A 22,569-nucleotide genomic window follows, 5' to 3' on the forward strand; every position below is an offset into this window, starting at 1 on the left:
ATTGATCACCTAGGGTCTAAGGATTGCTGGGAGTGGGTTAGTGGGAGGGGGTATACTGTATGTAGGTTTATACGGCTCTGATTTGCCAGTGTTCAATCACCTGAATGTAACTGCACATAACCCAGTCAACTATGACTATGCCTTTGTCCTGTGATGTATGAGAAAGAAAGAAAATACATTTTTTTGTTTACTTTTTGAGGATACAGAACTACAAAAGATATGTTTCTATGATGTCCCTGATTACCTGCTGCTGCAAAAAGGTGCCCAAACCAAAGTGCTGTATGTATCAAAACATTAGTGGTCTAGTTAATGAAAGAGGAAACAGTGGAGAAAATATATTTTTTTTTCCAGCAAAGAACATGTTTCAAAATAATTGTAATATTTCTATTAACTTGTAAACTTTAAAAATAAAGTCTAAAACTTACGTTTACAAAAAATCCCAGGATTTGACCATGTGCCATCTTCCAAACATGTTGCATAAATTCTAACTCCAGGAACACGTACATATCCGGGTCGGCAATTGTAATTCACATTTGATCCCTTAGAGAATGTAGTCTGAGAAAGGTATGAATCTCTAGGTTGTGCATAATCCAGTCGAGGTGGAAAACTGCAGCCACTTGCTAAAATCACATATAACATTTTAGATAATGGCAAATATTACCTTACAACAAACAAGCATGTTCTTATATGCACATATTACTTTTATAGTCTCAGTTGTACAGAAAAGGTGGCAGATCCACAAAGAAATTACGCCAGCGTATCTATTGATACGCCGGCGTAATTTCAAAATTCCCGGGTCGTATCTTTGTTTTGAATCCTCAAAACAAGATACGACAGCTTCGCGGCTTGATCCGACAGGCGTACATCTTCGTATGCCTTCGGATCTTAGATGCAATTTTTCGGCGGCCGTCGTTTGCGTTCAGCTTTTTCCGGCGTATAGTTAAAGCTGCTGTTCTGAGGCGTACTCAATGTCAAGTATGGCCGTCCTTCCCGCGTACAATTTTGAATTTTTTGCGTCGTTTGCGTAAGTCGTTCGCGAATAGGAATTTGCGTAGAATGACGTCACCGTCGTAAGCATTGGCTGGTTCCGGTTTAATTTCAAGCATGCGCACTGGGATACCCCCAGGGACGGCGCATGCGCAGTTAAAAAAAAAAACGTTGTTTACGTCGAGTCACGACGTATTAACATAAAACACGCCCCCATCACTTCCATTTGAATTCCGCGCCCTTACGCCGCAACAGATACGCTACACCGCCGTAACTTACGGTGCGGATTCATTGTGGATTCAAACAAAACAAAAGTAAGTTACAGCGATGTATGTGGATCTGGCCCATGGTGTTTAAAGTTATATTTTATAACAGGTATCTGTAAGAGACCATATATTCTTGCAGTAGGAATGCAACCTGTGGGAAAAGTACACCACAACTTATACAGCATTTGATATAGCATCTTATGCCCCGTACACACGCTTGGGATTTCCGACTGGAAAAAGTCCGTTGGGAATCCCGACAGGAAAAAAGAGAGCTGGTTCTCTTTTTTTTGCCGGCGGGTTTGGCAGTTTTCCCGTCGGAAAAACTGCGAGGGGAGCATACACACAGCCGGGATTCCCGGCCAAAAGCTCTTCTCGCAGTTTTCCCGTCGGAAAACTCGGTCGTGTGTACAGGGCATTACAGGTGGCTGAAGTGTAAATTAAAGTGAGGGAAGTATGCTGACTGATATTGCTGACCTAGTTTTCAAAATGCTTGTTGCCTGGCTGTGTCTGATTTACACAACATTTTTTACTTTTATTTAAAGTGTATGTAAAGGCAAAAGTGTTTCTTTAGTTTTGGATACAATGGGCAACCACTGTCTCTGAGACAAATAGTGAAGGGAAATCCAGAATTTTTTAATTTTACCAGAACAACATGTGGGAGAAATCCTTCCAATAGGGACACCTAATCCTGGCACTACTCTCAGAAAATGCAAGGTGCATGGGGGCAAGGTGAGACTATAGTTACGGGGCAGTTTAATCACCTTTTACCATAACACACTTCAATGAAAAAACATATATATTATTGATTAATGATTGATTTCAACAAAAATTCCGGATTAAGTTCTGATCTGTGAAGAAGGGGGAGGAGGGACTGAAATTGTATTCTGCTGTCCCAACAGCAAGCATGGGAAATTGTCTTTAATGCTAAGCAACCAACTGACAGATAATCAGTCACTACTATGTTATAATAAAATGGAGAACATAGGTACGTTTGAGATTGCTCCCAAAGAGAGAACTATTCCTTTAAAGGATTTATTTTGGGCACAGGTGCACTTTAAATCAATTAAAGCAATGCCATCCTATTACTTTCACTTCTTTACCAACCCAATGTTAAAATTCAGCAAAAAGGTGGTTCTAAGAACATGACAGTTTAACCTCCCAAAATACTGACACAAGCACAAAAAATTCCCAACTGAAGTAATACAGTAACAATAAATGAATTAGCACCAATATAAAAGTGTTTTACATAATACCAATCCAATTCAGATATAGTTTTTTTATCCAGCGATCCAGTGTACTTAATTATCTTAATCATCCACATAATTCTCAAAGAGAGATGCGGCTGTTGAATAGTTGAAAAAGATCTCGACTGCAGCCTGTAAGGATCTAGGATCCTGCAGACTCTCAGTCGTTCGGAGTGCTGAAATATAAAGTTTGTCTAGACGTTCAGGAAAAAGGGGGACGAAGAGCTGAAGTTACACTTTGCAGAGCTCAGTAAGAAAAGCTCTGAGAGCTGATTGGATTGAAGGGACAACACCCCCTTCACACAGCACAGAGATGAGGCTGTCAATCAGTTGGAGGCCTCTCCTCTATCACCTTTTTACTCTTAGTGTCTGGAAAACTTATCAAAAGTGACTTATGCATATAGCAGAAAAAAGTAGCAGATAAAAGTGACACTTAGCACTCTTAAGCGAGACAAGTACACAATAGAGAGGGATATGCTTTTCTTATATTTCATGTCTGAGGTTTACAAACACTTTAAATAGTAACAGCAGGTGGTGGGAGAATATACCCCACCCACTGTCACAGGGAGAGGATCGGGGAGTGGTGGCAGGTGCTGTCTTGTAACATGTTACACGCTAAATATGGATGTAAAGTGTAACATGTTAGAAAGGGGAATTTAGGCTTTTAAATTCCTAAGGATCACATATCCCATGATACCTTACTACCTGCAAGCAATGATTCCTGCACTGACTCCGCCTCCTGAAACTCCTCCTCTATGCTCCTTTGTCGTTCAGAAGGCAGGCTCTTTGAATTCTGTGACACAGCAGTGCCAACATACAAGGCATAGTGAACAGAATTGAGGAAAGTACATGTGTGGAGATCCTCACAAGGTAAATTTACAAAGAACAATATCATTCAGATTAATAGGAGTAGGCTAGAAATAAATTAAATACAATGTGGAATATAATATATCATTTTACATTTTTGACCACACTTTAAAGCGGAGTTCCACCCAAAAGTGGAAGCTCCACTTATCTGTCTGCTCCCCCTCCGGTGCACCATTTGGCACCTTTCGGGGGGAGGGGTATCTGTTTTTGACAGGTACTTGTCACCCCCCTCCTCCTTCCTTTGCTGACGGGCCAGTTAGAAAGCACAGCGCACTTTGCACATGTGCAGTAGGGAACCGCTGTGAAGCCAAAAAGGCTTCACTGCCGGGTTCCCTTATTATTAATAGCGGTGGCAGCACCCGAGAGGTGATCGGAAAATCGGCTGGGGTGCCAACATCGCGGGCTCCCTGGACAGGTAAGTGTCCTTATATTAAGTACTTGTAGCTGTTGACTTAATTTGTTATGTGTGCCCACAGAATCTTAATAGTATTCTTCTGTTCTTTTGCAGTTAGAGAGAGTGCTAAGGGCTCGCAGAAAAGAAAGGCAAGCTCTGTGTTTAAGCAACTAAATTTGCTAACTTTGTAGGGATGAGCCAGACACCCCCCGGTTCGGTTTGCACCAGAACATGTGAACCCTATTAAAGTCTATGGGACACGAACACGAAAAATCAAAAGTGCTTATTGTAAAAGCTTATATGCAAGTTATTGCCATAAAAAATGTATGGGGACCCAGGTATTGCCCCAGGGGACATGTATCAATGCAAAAAACGTTTTTAAAACAATAAAAATGAAATATTCCTTTAACCACTTACGGACTGCGCGCCGTCATTATATGTCGCTACTTTGAAGAGGAATATATTTTTTATGGCAGCAGCTAGCCATAACACCAGTATCTTCTTCTTCAGAGGGCAGTCCGCTTTCAAATAAAAGTTGTTTCTGCGGTGGATTCGCCACAATATCACTTTTATCGGCGGTGGGAGAGGGGTTCTTCTCCCTGTTAGGCATGGAGACGAGTGAGGGGAAGATGACCCCCACCCGTATCCATATCATTGCAGGGCGGAAGTGACGTCAAAACGTCACTTCTGCTCATAGCTCTTAAAGGGACTTTTTTAATTACATTTATTTATTGCATTTTAGTTGAAATATGAAACCTGAGGCCTTTTTGACCCCAGATCTCATATTTAAGAGGTCTTGTCATGCTTTTTTTCTATTACAAGGTATGTTTATTGTACATTCCTTGTATTAGGAATAAAAGTGACACAATTTTTTTTAACTGCTTGCCGACCAGCTGCCGCAGTTATACGGCGGCAGGTCGGCTCTGCTGGGCGAGATCACGTAGCTATACATCATCTCGCCGAGCAGCCAATAGGGGGGCGCGCGCACAGCCGGAGGCGCGCACGTGCGCCCCCCGCTCGCCCCTGACGCCGATGCGCGTGCCCAGCGGTCGCGATTACCGCCGGGCACTCGAGATCGCTTGTTACAGAGCGAGAACCGGGAGTTGTGTTTGTCGCCATTCCACGAGTGGGCAAAATTTTTAAGCGTGACATGTTGGGTATTAATTTACTGGGCATAACATTTTCTTTCACAATATAAAAAAATTGGGCTAACTTTACTGTTGTCTTATTTTTTTATAAACCGACCGCCATTTTATTCTCTAGGGTGTTAGAAAAAAAAATCACCTTCGGGTCTAGTATGAATTTTAAAAGGGAACTCCAAGCCAAAAAAAAAACTGGCATTGTTTTCCCACAAATCCATACCAGACCCTTATCCAAGCATGCAGCCTGGAGAACAGGATAGAGGGGGGGTCGACCGAGCGAGCCCCCCTCCTGAACTATACCAGGCAACATGCCCTCAACATGGGGTGGATGCTTTGAAGTCCCCCCCAAAGGACCTTGCCCCATGTTGATGGTGTTGTGGACATTTTATTAAGATGTATTTAATATGTATTGTCACAGTGTCTCCCAGTGTTAGTTCTCCCGCAGCCCGCTCTAAAGAGCGGACTGGGGAAGACTGATGCTGGTTGAGTCCCGTCTGGTAGTAAAGAGAAGCTTTAAATAATCCACTACAATGGGGAAAAGGGCCTCTTCCCGACAACCCTGGCCATTGGTTGTCGGGGTCTGCGGGTGGGGGGTTTATCGGAACCTGGAAGCCACCTTTAACAAGGTCCCCGCCCATGTGAATGGGTATGGGGTACATTGTACCCTTACCCATTCACCCAAAAAAGTGTCAAAAAGTAAGAACCACAATAGACAGTTTTTGACAATTCCTATATTTAAGGGGTCCATACATCTTCAATCACGCCGCCCGACGGACCCCAAAATCTGAAAAAAACAAAAGCTCCGCCCGACACCCATTGTTAAAGGTGGCTTCCAGATTCCGGTAACCCCCCCCCCCAGCCTGCAGACAGCAGCAACCAATATATTTTGGCGTGGAGTTCCCCTTAAAATCTATGCCAGACCCAAAGGACCTGGTATGGTTTTTGGGGCGACCCGGCCCCACACAGTGTTTTTTTTTAAATGCCTTTTTTTTCTTAGTTATGTCATAGGATTCCCCTTAACCACTTCAATGCACTGTATTATATACTGTACACTGACTACACTGTGTATATATATATATATATATATATATATGACATGTGCAATTCGTTTAGTTTCTAATTAGTTTTTTAACGAAAATTCGGAAATTCGTTAATTCCAAATTTTCGTATTAACACATTTTTTATTTCCGAATTTTCGGACTTCCGAAAATTTCAAATTTCCGAATTTCGAATTTTCGAATAGTTTACTTTCGAATTTTCGAATAGTTCACTTTCGAATTTTTCATTTTAGAATTTTCAAATTTTTCATTTTCGAATTTTCAAATTTCGAATTTTCAAATTTTTCATTTTCGAATTTTATACTTTCGAATTTTTCAATTTTCGAACTTTCAAATTTTCGAAATTTAGAATTTTTGAATTTTCGAAATTTTTACTTTCTAATTTCGAAATTTTCAATTTTAGAATTTTTAATTTTCGAATTTCCGAATTTTTTACTTTCTAATTTCGACATTTTCAATTTTCGAAATATCGAATTTTCAAATTTCGAATATTCGAATTTTCTATTTTTCACATTTTTCAATATTCGAAAATTCGAATATTCGAATATTCGGAAATTCGAATATTCGAATTTTCGAATATTCGAATTTTCGAATATTCGAAAATTCGAATATTCGAATTTCGAAATTTTCAATTTTCGAACTTTAGAATTTTCGAAATTTAGAATTTTCGAATTTTCGAATAGTTCACTTTCGAATTTTTGAATTTTTCATTTTCAGATTTTCAAATTTAGAATTTTCGAATTTTTTACTTTCGCATTTCGAAATTTTCAATTTTCGAACTTTCGAATTTTCGAAATTTAGAATTTCCGAATTTTTCATTTTAGAATTTTCGAATTTTTTACTTTCGAATTTTTCAATTTTTCATTTTAGAATTTTTTACTTTCTACTTTCTTCTACTTTTAATATCGAATTTTCAAATTTTCGGATATTTTATTTTCGAATTTTTCATTTTCGAATTTTCGAATTGTTAGTTTTCGAAATTTCGAATTTTTCATTTTTGAATTTTCGAAATTTCGAATTTTTCATTTTCGATTTTTTTTTTTGAAATTTCGAATTTTTCATTTTCGACATTTCGAATATACGAATTTTTTTTTTTTTTTTATTTTTCAAATTTACAAATTTTTCATTTGAAAATTTGAAAAATTTGAAAATTCGAAGATTAAAAAAATCGAAATTTTCGAAATTGTGGAATCTTCGAAATTGTGGAATTTTCGATTTTTTTAATTTTAGAATTTTAGAAATTCCGAAATCCCGAATTTTATAATGAATTTTTTTTCGTACTTCCGAATTATTTCATTTCCGAATTTTCCCGAATTTTTAGAATTTCCGAATTTCCGAAAATTTGTTTTTTTTCATTTTCATTCATTTTTTTCCGAAATTTTCATTTTTTCAGTTTTATTCGTTTTTTTGCTTTTTCGGAAGTCCAAAAATTAGGAATTCCGAATTTACGAAAAAAGCCAAAAAACGAAAAAAAAAAATTCGATTTTCCCGAATTTCCGAAAAAAAAAACCACGAAAATAACAAATGAAAAAAACTAAATTTTTGGCAGTGCACATGTCTAATATATATATATATATATATATATACACATACTGTATATACTAAAGTTCCTGCATGCCACAAACTAACCTGCCTAATCAAGATAAAGTTCTCTCAATCTCCTCCATGTATCACACTACATACGCCCGCCGTGTAAGCAGCCTTATATAGTGTGGGGCATGGACTTAGCCCCCTGAGCTATGATTTGGACAATCATGGCTCTCACAGCATATCACGCTGTGATTGGCCAAAGCATGCAGGGCAGGTGCATGCTTTGGCCAATCGGCAGCCAACAATGCACTGCGATCTCACAGAGCATTATGGGGCACTAGAATTTTCTGTGAACGCCCCATATGTTGAAAAAAAAAATGAACACCAGATGTACGAGTCAAACTTATGTTCGATTTGAACATCAGCACCATCCCTATAACTTGGATGAAGATGTGAAGATGGCATACTCAGAGGTGGCAGCCCTAGATTTCACTGCTATCCCTAACAGGAGTGAGAGCATCTCATCTAGTAAGGCTGGTGAAGGTCTAGATAGCTTGTGGTAACCGGGGATTCTAGAATCAGGACTGATAGAATGTGTCTATAGGATCGCCTCAGCCAAATGGTGTGCTTGTCTCCCTAGTGCCAGGGTTTAGCATGTGATGGATTGGAAAGATAAATTACTGGGAGAGGTTAGGACCAATGACAAAACACATAGAAGAGGGTCCATAAGACTCAATTTAACAAATGAAGGGATGAAGGGAAGGACCTCCCCAGATAGCAAACAATTGTGCTGCAAGCTGGAAAATTATTTGCTAAGCTATTGCTAGACTTGGCAGGCTTCACAAGTTTGTTGCGCAATTTCAGCAGGTCTGCAGTAGATGAACTTTCTTTGCAAACATTCTGCAAGTTCTGGCTCAGTTATATTGTGCAATAGTCATCCCACCACAGGGGTCACTGTGGCTGAATTTTCATGCTGTAGACTTTCGATTCACCACCACAACTTTGCTCTTGATAGAGACTTGCCATGCTAATTTGCTACAAATTGGGAAAGTAGAACAAGTGCTCTGCAAGTGTACAACTTGCCAGTTAAAAAGTGCAGCAAATTAACAGACTTACAATTCAACACTGCCAAATATTTGTGGCATGTTATTCTTGCTATCTGGGTCCAAGGTTATATTCTCTGCAATATTGCCTGTGCCATGTGCAACACAGGAGAGGCCATTTCTAGTTAAAATGTAAAATAATCAAAATAGTTGGTGATAGTTTGCCTCGATCCATTTATTAATTTAAATAAATGGTAAAAGTGGTTAAATTTGCCTTGAAATTGCTGTGTATGTGGTTAGCATAGAGGTCAGGTTAAGGCTTTGGGTCAGCACTTCTTTTTTTGGTGCACATCAAAAACCTCAACATTAGAATCTGAAACCAATGCACTGGCATTATTACATTATGAGAACACTACACCCCGATGTTAAGCCATTAGAATGAACATTAATATACCTCTTGACGTGTATGCTTTAATGGTAGTTGTCTCTTTTTTTCCTTCATCTATAAGGCATAAGAAGAAAAAAAACATTTGTAATCGTTATTTTATTCAGGGTGAATTCCAAAGTAAATACATATACAGTAAATACAATAAAAATTAATTACTTGTTTAGGCGTTTTAGCGCTAGAAATTGCGCCTGAAAAGCACCTGAAATCTGCCTCCCATTCTGTGCAATGAGTGCTTTCACACTGGGGCGGTGCGCTTGCGGGACATTAGAAAAAGTCCATCAAGCAGCATCTTTGGGGCGGCTCGGGAGCGCTCCCAAAATGCCACTGCCCATTGAAATTAATAGGCAGTGCTTCCAAAGTGCCTTAAAGCGGAAGTTCACCCTAAAAAAAATTCTAACATTACATTAAGCTTTATTCTGACATTGACTGTACGCTGATCTTTTTTTTTTTTGCCGTACATACCGTTATATCTTTATTCCCCCCCCCCCCCCCCGGCTTCCGTGCATGAATCCCGCGGGAGTGGGCGTTCCTATGCACAGGCAAATTGATTGACGTATGACATAAGCTTCCCCCCTGGCGCATACGGCCGCGTCACGAGTTGCCGAAAGAAGCCGGACTGCGAGTCGGCTCTATACGGCGCCTGCGCACCGACATTCGGCTTCTTTCTGCAACTCGTGATGCGGCCGTATGCGCCGGGGGGAAGCTTATGTCATACGTCAATCAATTTTCCTGTGCATAGGAACGCCCACTCCCGCGTGATTCATACCCGGAAGCCGGGGGGGGGGAAATAAAGATAAAACGGTATGTACGGCAAAAAAAAAAAAAAAGATCAGCGTACAGTCAATGTCAGAATGGAGCTTAATGTAATGTTAGAAATTCTTTTTAGGGTGAACCCCCGCTTAAAAAGCAAATTAAAAGCGCCGCAAAAAGGAACCTTTTTCCTTTTCTTTAAGGTCATGTGACCTTAAAAAAATGCAAAAGCCCTGCTAAAAGCCGCTAAAGCACAGCAAAAACTACCAGAGCTTAAAGGGGTCGCAAAGGTTCGTCTTTTATTTTCTACACAGGTTACTTTAAGCTAGTGCATTGTTGGTTCACTTACCTTTTCCTTCCATTTCCTTTCTAAATGTTTATTTTCTTTGTTTGAATTTCTCACTTCCTGTTTCTCCTCAGTAAGCTTTCCACCATCATCCGAGTGGTGGAAAGTCATTTAGAACAGCTCACTGAACACCTTACTGAGGAGGAACAGGAAGTGAGAAATTCAGACAAAGAAAACAAAGAAAAAAAACATTTAGAAGGGAAATCAAAGGAAAAGATAAGTGAACCAACAATGCGCTAGCTTAAAGCGGAGCTCCACACAAAAAGTGAACCTCCGCTTTTCGGGACCCTCCCCCCCTCCGGTGTCACATTTGGCACCTTTCAGGGGGGAGGGGGTGCAAATACTTGTATAATACAGGTATTTGCACCCACTTCCGGGAATAGACTCCAGCGGGAGTAACGCCCCTTCGCGTCACCCCCGCTGTCTTCTGGGAAACACACTGGTCCCAGGAGACAGCGGGACCAGTAAGGATGCACCACGCAACTCGTGCATGCGCAGTAGGGAACCGGGCAGTGAAGCCGCAATGCTTCACTTCCTGATTCCCTCACCGAGAATGGCGGCGGGGGCAGCCGAGAGACGAGCGATTGCTCGGCCTCGGTTGTCGACATCACAGGCGCGCTGGACAGGTAAGTGTCCATTTATTAAAAGTCAGCCGCTGCAGTATTTGTAGCTGCTGGCTTTTAAAAAAAAATGTTTGGGTGGACCTCTGCTTTAATGAAAGATTTACATTGTAGGACTTTTTGTTGATTCCCCGCCCCCCCCCCCCTCAGATCCCCACAACCACCAGGCCAAGGTTGTGGGTAAGAGGCTCTTGTCTTCATCATCATGGGAATAAGGTGCTTTAAAAGAAGGTCCCCTTGGCAGGGTATCCCAACCCATGTTGATGACATGTGGCTTTTTGCTTTGTTTCCACAGGCCCCCATTCCATTTGTTTGACAACCCACCCATATTGATGGCATGTGGCCTAGTATTTTTTTTTTTTTTTGCTTTGTTAAAAAATTTGCCCAAGCAAATTCTGACACAAATTCAACAGAACCACAAATTTTGACTGTGCAGGACTGTGGCAAATCTGAACATTATTCCTAATGCTCACTTAATGTTCCCACCCTAGTACATGACTACAGGACACCTCCCTATCTTCTCAATCCATTACATATGTAATGGATTGAGAAGATAGGGATGTGTCCTGTAGTCATGTACTAGGGTGGGAACATTAAGCGAGCATTAGGAATAATGTTCAGATTTGCCACAGTCCTGCACAGTAAAAATGTGTGGTTCTGTTGAATTTGTGTCAGAATTTGCTTGGGCAAATTTTTTAACAAAGCAAAAAAAGGTTATCAGCTTACAACATTTCTGGATTGAGGATCAAAAGTATTTTTTTATTTTTTTGGGTTGCACCTATCGAACAGATATAACAACGTGCTTTTAAATGTAAATATATCTAACAGACCAAAAAAAGAAAAATGTTTATTGCTTACTTATGTTGAAAGTGGGAGAGAGAACCTTTTGATGGCCACACGCAAAAGCAGTTTACTAGACAATGGCCATACACAAACCAGTTTACTAGGCAGTTCCAACCACTGCCAATCATCTTTCTATTTACAATATGAACAAAATAATCAATCCACCCTACAACTTACAGTTTCTATTTAAACTGTGGAATTATCAAAATAGTTGATGATAGGTTGCCTTGATTGATTTATGCATTTAAAAATTGGTTTTAAAGTGTTTGAAAGTGGTTGAATTTGCCTGAGATTTGCTGTGTACAGGCATATCCCGCTTTAAGTACACTCACTAGTATGGACATACCCGCGAGTGATGCCGCGTACACACGACCATTTTTAATGTTCTAGAAAAAACTAATTTTTTTTCGACGTGATTCTTGTCAAGCCTGCTTTGCCTACACATGATCATGAAAAGAAAATGCTCGAGCAAAACGCGGTAACGTACAACACGTACGACGGCACTATAAAGGGGAAGTTCCATTCAGATGGCGCCACCATTTGAGCTGCTTTTGCTGATTTTGTGTTAGTAAACGTTTGGTGAGAGACGATTCGCGCTTTTCAGTCTTCGTGCTTTTCGGTCTGTTACAGCGTGACGAATGTGCTATCTCCATTACAAACGCTAGTTTTTACCAGAACGAGTGCTCCCGTCTCATAACTTGCTTCTGAGCATGCAAGTTTTTTTCACGTTGTTAAAGCCTACACACGAGCGTTTTTCACAACGTGAAAAATGATGCGAAAAATTAGAGCATGTTCTTAATTTTTAATGGCCATTTTTCACGTAGAGAAAAATGCTCTGGAGCCTACACGGTCGTTTTTAATTACTATTTTAAAAAATGGCATTTTTCACGTCATGAAAAACGGTCCTGTGTACGCGGCATGATCATAAAGTACCTCGAAAGTACAGACATCCCATGCCGCGCAGCCGCAGTATGGCCTGGAAGAGGGAGAGCTGCAGTGTGGAGTTGTCACCAGTGAAGAGGCCGCAAGTGAAGGTCCAGAGTTGCCCACCAGCCATGTCCGCCAGCCAGACCAGAGTTGCTCGCCAGCCAGCCCAGAGTTGCTGCCTAAATGTAAGTGGATTACTTGTACAGTACTATAAACTTCACTCCCTGATCCCCCAACTACAGCCCATGGCCCTCCACTATAGGCCCTGATCCCCCCTCTACAGCCCCTGACACCCCAAAAGTGAAAAAAGGTATTGCTTCACTTTAAGTACATTTTTGTTTAACATACAGGCTCTGGTCCCATTGTGTACTTAAAAGTGGTATGTGGTTAGCATAAAGGTCAGGTTAAGGCCTTGGGTCAGCACTTTTTTTGACTGCGTACATAAAAGAGTTCTAGACTCTGAAAACCAATGCACTGGCATTATCACAGTATAAGAACACAACCACAATGTTATTCCAGTAGACTCAACATTAAATTACCTGTTGGAGTGTATGTTTCAGTGGTAGTTGTCTCTTTTATTCCTTCAAAATCATCTAAAGGACATAAGAAAAAAACATATGTAACCTTTGTTTCATTTGGGGTAAATTCCAAAGTATTTAACACAAAAATGAATGTTATAGCTTGACCTTTTTTTTAAATTATGTGTTTAGCCATGTCTTTGTTAGGACCCCCATCGCGAATAGTGACCCGATAACCTCTTTCCATCATATTGCACACAAGCATTTCCTAGTATCTAAAAGTTTTTTTTTACACAAAGCAATCCAGTTAGAAATGAATTCATTTAAAACCTACCTCTATGCAATGTTTTTTATTAGTTTAGGATAGGATGGGAAGAATTAAAATTACTTTCAGGTTATTACTTCTGCCTGTGACCCTGTTGGCAAGGTTTTCCCACAGTTCCTTTCTATGTAATGCTTGTACAAGTTAGGGGGTGCAGTTATCACTGCAACAGGAAAATACAGTGGCCCGGATTCAGATAGAGATACGATGGCGTATCTCCTGATACGCCGTCGTATCTCTGAGTTCCGTCCGTCGTATCTATACGCCTGATTCATAGAATCAGGTTCCGCATAGATCTCCCTAAGATCCGACAGGTGTAAGTGACTTACACCGTCGGATCTTAGGCTGCAATTCCAGGCCGGCCGCTAGGTGGCGTCTCATTTTTTTCACGTGACGAATATGCAAATTAGGATTTCCGCCGATTCAGAAACGAACGCCCGCCGTTTTTTTTTTTACGTCGTTTGCGTTCGGCTTTTTCCGGCAGATAGTTACACCTGCTATATGCGGCGTATCCTATGTTAAGTATGGCCGTCGTTCCCGGGTTGAATTTTGAATTTTTTACGTTGTTTGCGTAAGTCGTTCGCGAATACGGATGGACGTAATTTACATTCACGTCGAAACCAATGACGTCCTAGCGACGTCATTTGGAGCAATGCACGCTGGGAAATTTAGCCGACGGCGCATGCGCAGTTCGTTCGGCGTGGGGACACGCCTGATTTAAATGTTATACACCCCCTAGCCGTGGAATTTGAATTCCGCCGGGGGATTTAAGAAACGCCGGAACAACTTTAGAGGCAAGTGCTTTCTGAATACAGCACTTGCCTCAAAAACTCAGAAAATTAAGAAAAACTCAGTAAATCAGATCTAAAAATCAGCTAATCTATCTGAATCTAGCCCACTGTCTTTGTAGAAGAGGTTACCCATCACTTCCGTTCCTCTCCTAATGCTCTGTTTGTTTTTGGGATGCCTAACTATCAGATTGATTGTCTTTACTAACACCACCATAGATCTTTCTTGGCACATGGTGCTCCTTGTATACCCTTGGCGTATACAAGGTTAAACTAATGCCGCGTACACACGATCGTTTTTCGAGTTGTAAAAAAAAAAAAAAAAATGTTTAATGTCATTAAAAACGATTGTGTGTGGGCTCCAGAGCATTTTTCACGATGTAAAAAATAGGCATTAAAAATTTCGAACATGCTCAAATTTTTCACGTCGTTTTTAACGTCGTAAAAAATGGTCGTGTGTGGGCTTTAACGATGTGAAAAAAACGTGCATGCTCAGAAGTAAGTTACGAAAGGGGAGCGCACATTCTGGTAAAACTAGCGTTCGTAACATCACGTTCATCACGCTGTAACAGACTGAAAAGCGTGAATCGTCTTTTACTAACATGAAATCAGCAAAAGCAGCCCAAAGGGTGGCGCCATCCGCATGGAACTTCCCCTTTATAGTGCCGTCGTACGTGTTGTACGTCACCGCGCTTTGCTAGAGCATTTTTTTTTCACGATCGTGTGTAGGCAAGGCCGTTTTAATGATCGGGTTGAAAAAAACATTGTTTTTTCTAGACCCCTAAAAATGTCATTTTTTGTAACACGAAAAACAGCCGTGTGTACGCAGCATAAGCCTTTAGGACGCTGGGATTTTGCATCAGCATGCAGTCAATAATTTATACAACACCCATTATTATATCTCTCACAAATCTTTGCAAAAGACATATTTAAATAAATTACTTTTTTTTTTGCTAAAGTATAGTCTGCTGCAACAAACATTAGAAATACAAGCATCCATATTTACAAAATCACAGGAATGGGACCCTCCAAAATACACTAGCTAAGTACTTTAAATTTTTTTAAAGAGGTAGGTAAATAGCTAAATTATATCAATGGTATATTGTATTTTAACCACTTCCCTACTGGGCACTTACACCCCCTTCCTGCCCAGGCCAATTTTCAGCTTTCAGCACTGTTGCACTTTGAGGCTGAGTTCACACTATTGTGAATTGGATGCGGGTGGCATCATGTTTTACAGCAGAGGAGGGGGTGACACCATGTTTTACCGCACCAGGTGGCAACAACCATAGTGAAGTCACTGAGCTTAACTGACAATTATATTTTGGGGTTGATAAAAAAAAGTCTACAGATGAGGGGGAAAAAAGAAAAAAAAATAGAGGGGAGAGAGAGAGAGGAAAGGGAGAGGAGAGAGAGATAAGAGAGAGAGAGAGCTAAGGGGAAAAGGATTTCACCTTTCCCAACCCCCAATTACAGTTGATAGTATCAGGGAGACATTACAAAGCTGGACGGAACTCATGCAGACTACAGTATATAGGCATGTATAAGATTTCAAGGGAGACCAGATGTTAAGATATGTACCATGGAATTATCATCTAGATTAGTGAAGTATGTTAATATTTATGCAAATTACTCATGCACAATATAATACATTATATTTATAGTAGTTTTTTCATCATCATACCTGGTGTTTTGAAAGTTTTTTTAGGGCCAAGGCGATCTTGTTCTTGAAAGGCATCTGTAATAGCAAATTGGAAAAAGAGACATAAAGGTTAAAAAAGGATGAAAAAGACATAGGGCCAGATCCACGTACCTCGGCGTAAATATAAGTGGGCGTAGCGTATCTCAGATACGCTACGCCGCCGTAACTTAGTGCAGAGGTTCCTTATCCACAAAGAATTTGCGCCGTAAGTTACGGCGGCGTAGTGTAAATGTGTCGGCGTAAGGGCGCGGAATTCAAATGACAAAGATGTGGGCGTGTTTTATGTTAATTCAACTTGACCCCACGTAAATGAAGTTTTTTTTTAACGGCGCATGCGCCGTCCGTGGGGGTGTCCCAGTGCGCATGCTCGAAATCACGTTGCAAATAGTCAATGCTTTCGACGTGAGCGTAATTTACGCAATGCCCTATTCGCAAACGTTTTACGCAAACGACGTAAACAACGGAAAATTCGACGCTGGCCCGACGTCCATACTTAACATTGCGTACGCCTCATAGACCCAGGGGTAACGTTACGCCGAAAAAAGCCTTACGTAAAAAAATGCGCCGGCCGGACGTACGTTCTGAGAATCGGCGTATCTAGCTCATTTGCATACTCTACACGGAAATCAACGGAAGCGCCACCTAGCGGCCAGCGTAAATATGCACCTAAGATCCGACGGCGTACTAAGACGTACGTCAGTCGGATCTAGCCCCCATTCAGGCGTATCTTGTTTTGTGGATACAAAACAAAGATACGCCGGAGCATCCTGTATATTCACGTGCCCACCGCATCACTGAGATGCCGATGCACGTGCCTGGCGGCCGCGATATTCGCCAGGCACCCGCGATCGGCGGCTATTTATTATAGCAACAAGTAAAAAATATTGATTTTTTTCAAACTTGTTGCTATTGTGAACTTCACACTATTGTGAATAGGATGCGGATTCACCGCATCCAATTCGCAATAGCAGGAGTTTTTGACTGGCTCTGGAGCCCTGTGCGTCTTTTTGTCCATTTCAGGTCTGAATTCAGCCAAATATTTGGGCTCCAATCGGACCTGAAACAGTGAACGGGGACACATCGGACCCTTGCTGTGAGCCGCATGCAAAGATAGTGTAAACCCAGCCTGAATGACAACACTGTACCCAAACTAAACTTTTATATTTTTTTTCACACAAATAGGGTGGTATTTAATCACCACTGGGTTTTAAATTGTTTGCTAAAGAAACAATAAAAAGAACATTTTTTACATGTTCGTTATACAATTTTACAAAAATGTAATTTTTCTCCTTCACTGATGAGACTACACTGATGGGCACTGATAGGCTGAACTGATGGGCACTGATGAGGTGGCAATGATAAAGCGGCACTGATGGACATTGATAACGCGGCACTGGTGGGTACTGATGAGGCGGCACTGGTGGGCACTGATGAGGCGGCACTGGTGGGCACTGATGAGGAGGCACTAATAGGTAGCACTGATGGGCAGCACTGAAGGGCACTGAGAGGTGGCACTGATAGGTGGCACTGATGGGTACTGGTAGGCAGCACTGATGGCCACTGATTGGTAGCACTGATAGGTGGCACTGATGGGTGGGCTGATTGGAAAAACGGAATGTATTCCCCCATCCACAAAAGCAAGATGTATGGCGAAATCCTCCCGCTGTTTTATTGTATTCTGACAGCTGGGACTCCTCCGTTGTCAAAATACACTGATCAGGGCTGCAGCCAATTGGAGGAAAATGGGGTGACACCATCAAGTAGGAAGTAAAAAGGGGGTGACACCATGTTTTACTGTGGCTGGCGGGTGGCATCATGTTTTACAGCAGAGGAGGAGGGGGTGACACCATGTTTTACCGCACCAGGTGGCAACAACCATAGTGAAGTCACTGAGCTTAACTGACAATTATATTTTGGGGTTGATAAAAAAAAGTCTACAGATGAGGGGGAAAGAAGAAAAAAAAATATAGGAGAGAGAGAGAGAGGAGAGGGAGAGGAGAGGGAGAGGAGAGGGAGAGGAGAGGGAGAGGAGAGGGAGAGGAGAGAGAGATAAGAGAGAGAGAGAGCTAAGGGAAAAGGATTTCACTTTTCCCAACCCCCAATTACAGTTAATAGTATCAGGGAGACGTTACAAAGCTGGACGGAACTCATGCAGACTATATAGGCATGTATAAGGGAGACCAGATGTTAAGATATGGACCATGGAATTATCATCTATATTAGTGAAGTATGTTAATATTTATGCAAATTACTCTCAGACATTTTTGATGATACTGCTATGAAGATGTTAAAAGACCAGTATGTTACAGTGAATATGTGTGTTTCTGTATACAGTAATGATGCACAATATATAACATTATATTTATAGTAGTTTTGTCATCATCATACCTGGTGTTTTGAAAGTTTTTTTAGGGCCAAGGCGATCTTGTTCTTGTTCTTGAAAGGCACCTGTAATAGCAAATTGGAAAAAGAGACATAAAGGTTAAAAAAGGATGAAAAAGACATAGGGCCAGATCCACGTACCTCGGCGTAAATATAAGCGGGCGTAGCGTATCTCAGATACACTACGCCGCCGTAACTTAGTGCGGAGGTTCCTTATCCACAAAGAATTTGCGCCGTAAGTTACGGCGGCGTAGTGTAAATGTGTCGGCGTAAGGGCGCGGAATTCAAATGTCAAAGACTTACTTGACCCCGCGTAAATGACGTTTTTTTCGAACGGCGCATGTTCAAAATATTTGCAAGGGGTTCACTAAGCATAGTGTCCCTAGGCATTTTGCCCAATTCCACTCACAAGATCCTTCGTTATTTAAAATTTGGGCAATTTGGAAAAATACACACCACATTGGAGAGGGAGCAATAGGTTTAATACAGTCATTAGATGTGAATCCAAATGGATCTTTGAAATTAAGTCTTTTCATCCTCAAGGGTTAGACATTGATTTTTACCAAGTGTATTTTTTACGTTTAATTAAGTACCTTCACTCCAGTTTTGGATTATATTTTTATCAATTTTTTTAAATATTTTTTTATCAATTTTTTATCATTTACTATTTTATAATATACAATCAATTGATTTTATTGAATGTATAGTGCCAAAATAAACATCATGTTCATTGAATGTTATTGGTATCTTTTCAAAATTGGATTGTGATATCATTATTGCCCCCTAGATGTCATTTACATGAACTCATGGTCCATTTTTTTTAAACAGAAGGAATATTTATTGAAGCACTCAAACTGTTACAGTTTAATGCTTCCAGGTGATACAGTACAGGACAATACAACATTCAATAGGGATTGCAAACCAAGGGGCAGTTCAACATGCAAGTATGACATATAGAAAGTGCGCCCAGATGGGGGGGGGGGGAGTCAAGGGATCATTGAGGAGTCAGCCTGGGCAAATTTAACCACACTATAAAATTCACATTACATTAAAACTAAACCCAAGATTCTATATATATATTGGGAGCATAGGCGTGCACACGGGGTGTGCCGGTTGTGCCTGGGCACACCCTAATCACCCCCCTGCCAGACAGAACTCTTTTCTGCTCTGCCAATGGACCTTCACTGGCAGTGACAGAGCTATGAGTGGGATTATTTTGGTAATTATATTACAATTTTTAAATATATAGATTGACCTATGAGGACTACAGCAGCGGAGTAAGCGGGCAGCCAGCCGCATTTTCTGGAAGATCTGTGGTGGCTGCAAGATACGAGTCTGGTGAGTGAGCAGTCCCCCATCTCCCTCCCCCTCTCCCTGATCTATCCCCTTCCAACCCACTTCCAGAAGCTGCCCAGTCGATTTCTTCTCCAGCTAGCACTTAGGGACAACCTGGCTATTGGTGTAAGGGGGGACTCTGCCAGGGATTCTGGTGTGCAAGGGGACTCTGCCAGGGATTCTGGTGTGCAGGGGGGACTCTGCCAGGGATTCTGGTGTGCAGGGGGGACTCTGCCAGGGATTCTGGTGTGCAGGGGGGACTCTGCCAGGGATTCTGGTGTGCAGGGGGGACTCTGCCAGGGATTCTGGTGTGCAGGGGGGACTCTGCCAGGGATTCTGGTGTGCAGGGGGGACTCTGCCAGGGATTCTGGTGTGCAGGGGGGACTCTGCCAGGGATTCTGGTGTGCAGGGGGGACTCTGCCAGGGATTCTGGTGTGCAGGGGGGACTCTGCCAGGGATTCTGGTGTAAGGGGGGACTCCGCCAGGGATTCTGGTGTAAGGGGGGACTCCGCCAGGGATTCTGGTGTAAGGGGGGACTCCGCCAGGGATTCTGGTGTAAGGGGGGACTCCGCCAGGGATTCTGGTGTAAGGGGGGACTCCGCCAGTGATTCTGGTGTAAGGGGGGACTCCGCCAAGGATTCTGGTGTAAGGGGGGACTCCGCCAAGGATTCTGGTGTAAGGGGGGACTCCGCCAAGGATTTTGGTGTAAGGGGGGACTCCGCCAGGGATTCAGAGTGTAACAAATTCTGCTGATTTAGTTCAACCTTTTTTTGCCCATACACAATTGCGCGGTCAGACAACTCTGTACACAAATTATATTTATATAATTTTTTGCACTCAAATAGATTTTTCTTTTGGTTGAATTTGATCACCTCTGGTTTTTTTTTTAAATAAATATATATAAAATATTTAAAAAAATATGAAAAAAAGACCAAAACATTTGAAAAAAAGCCCCATAAATTTCTTCATATAATTAGACCAAACTGTATTTTGCTACATGTCTCTGGTACAACAAATCCTGATAAGTGTATTTGAATTGGTTTGTGTGAAAGTTATAGTGTCTACAAACTGTGGTATATATACTGGAAATTACGCAGCTATGACACTATACTTGCAATGGCGGTGACCAGCGACTTATAATGGGACTGTGATAGGGTGGCAGGCAATTTAGTGATGACACTGGCTGGGAGGGTTGCGAACTGACACTGACGCCATTAGTGATGACATCAATACAGTGAATGGTGATAATACTGTACACCGTACTAATGACACTGGCTGGAAAGGGGCTAACTGTTCGCCTAACAACGTGTACTGTGTGTTGCTTTTACTTACTATTCTGGCTATTTTCTCTCCCTGATTTTCAGGGAGAAGAGCCAGATCACTGTTCCTTTGGACACAGAGCTCTGTGTGTGTGTGTGTATATATATATATATATATATATATATATATGCACACACACACATGTGTATTTGATGTTCTGTTTGTGGTGCACACCCTATTGCAATAGGCTGCGCACGCCTATGATTGGGAGTCATACATTCTGTTATTAAAAGTCGGATGGGGGGGGTGAAGGAGGGGTGGGAGGGGAAGAGAAGGATATTTTTAAACCTGATAGTGATATCATTTTTGTCCATTAGGTGTCACTGGTGTTTATGCAATTTTTTACCTTATTTACCTAAACTTTTTCTATCAATCCAAATGCCGCGTACACACGGTCATTTTTCGGCATGAAAAAAAATGACATTTTTAAAAACGTCATTTAAAATCATCGTGTGTGGGCTTCACATCGTTTTTCGGCTTCTGAAAAACGACAAAAAAAATATTCGAACATGCTGCATTTTTTAATGTCGTTTTTTAAAATGTTGTTTTTCGGGTTGTAAAAAATGATCGTGTGTGGGCTAAAACGATGTTTTAAACCCGCGCATGCCCAGAAGCGAGTTATGAGACGGGAGCGCTCGTTCTGGTAAAATTACCATTCATAATGGAGTAAGCACATTCATCACGCTGTAACAGGCAAAAAAACACGAATCGTCTTTTACTAACACAGAATCAGCTAAAAGCAGCCCAAAGGCGAATAGAACTTCCCCTTCAGAGTGCGGTCGTACATGTTGTACGTCACCGCGCTTTGTTCATAATTTTTCAAAAACGATGGTGTGTGGGCAACATCGTTTTTAATGATGAAGTTGGAAAAACTTTGTTTTTTGGACATGCTGAAAAATGTCATCTTTTTTCATGCCGAAAAACGACCATGTGTACGCGGCCATAGGGTTGATTGTTTTTTTTTCTATATCACAAACATTTAATTGATTGCTTATTACTTATATAATTTTATACCTTCTATGTTTATTAATTTTTTTACCTATGTGTGCTGTATTTGTGTCATCAATTCCACATTAAGCCTATCAGCTCTTGTTGCGGAGTAGTTTCTTGGCCAATGTGGAAGGTTTTTTCCTATTGGCCAATTAATTACATTGACACAGATGAACCGATGAGTCATTTGTTGCTAAGGCAAACCTATTGGTGCAGATGGGTTATAAATACCTGGTGTTCATCACATGGTTATTATCCCTGAGGAAGTCACTTGACCACTGAAGCAACGTGTTGGGTGGAGGCTTGTGACATCACTTGCTGTGTCTATCGAGAACGGAAGCACAGTGAGGAGGCGAGTGTGTCGCCACTCCTATTTGTAAACTTCAAATTCTTGGTTATTTGATGTTAGCAGATTTTTAATAAACTTGTTAATTTTTTACTGGCAATACTGCACTATGGATGTCTTTGTTCTCTCTGAGTGATGTCTATACAACTTTACTGGAGTGAGCGAATAGTGAATAGTGATCAGAAAACCCTTTTCCATCGTATTGCACACAAACATTTCCTAGTATCCAAAAGTTTTTTTACACACTGAAACTTACTATATACAATCCAATCAAAGCATAATTCATTTAAAGGGTCCAAATGGTCTACATCAGGGGTGGCAAACACAAGGCTCACGAGACCTTGCCATGTGGCCCGCGCAACAGGCCGTCCGTTGCCACTAGTGATGCAACGGATCGTGAC

At 41.3% G+C, this 22,569-nt stretch overlaps 1 protein-coding gene across 6 annotated transcripts in view; it reads right to left on the reverse strand.

Moving 5' to 3' along the window:
- The window catches only part of LOC120928425 (C4b-binding protein alpha chain-like), a 232,455-nt gene that overhangs the window by 177,681 nt on the left and 32,205 nt on the right, over nt 1–22,569 (reverse strand). For 2 of the 6 annotated variants that reach the window (XM_040339524.1, XM_040339521.1), the window contains 5 exons: nt 18,184–18,243; nt 15,778–15,831; nt 13,005–13,058; nt 8,986–9,033; nt 426–620 (listed from right to left, as the gene is read on the reverse strand). In XM_040339524.1, the coding sequence (XP_040195458.1) occupies nt 426–620; nt 8,986–9,033; nt 13,005–13,058; nt 15,778–15,831; nt 18,184–18,243 (411 nt within the window). The remainder of the gene's footprint in view (nt 1–425; nt 621–8,985; nt 9,034–13,004; nt 13,059–15,777; nt 15,832–18,183; nt 18,244–22,569) is intronic. The other 4 variants (XM_040339526.1, XM_040339523.1, XM_040339522.1 and 1 more) reach the window with 3 other exon arrangements.

The sequence above is a fragment of the Rana temporaria genome, chromosome 2 (genome assembly GCF_905171775.1).
Source record: "Rana temporaria chromosome 2, aRanTem1.1, whole genome shotgun sequence".
In the NCBI taxonomy this organism is placed as follows: domain Eukaryota; kingdom Metazoa; phylum Chordata; class Amphibia; order Anura; family Ranidae; genus Rana; species Rana temporaria.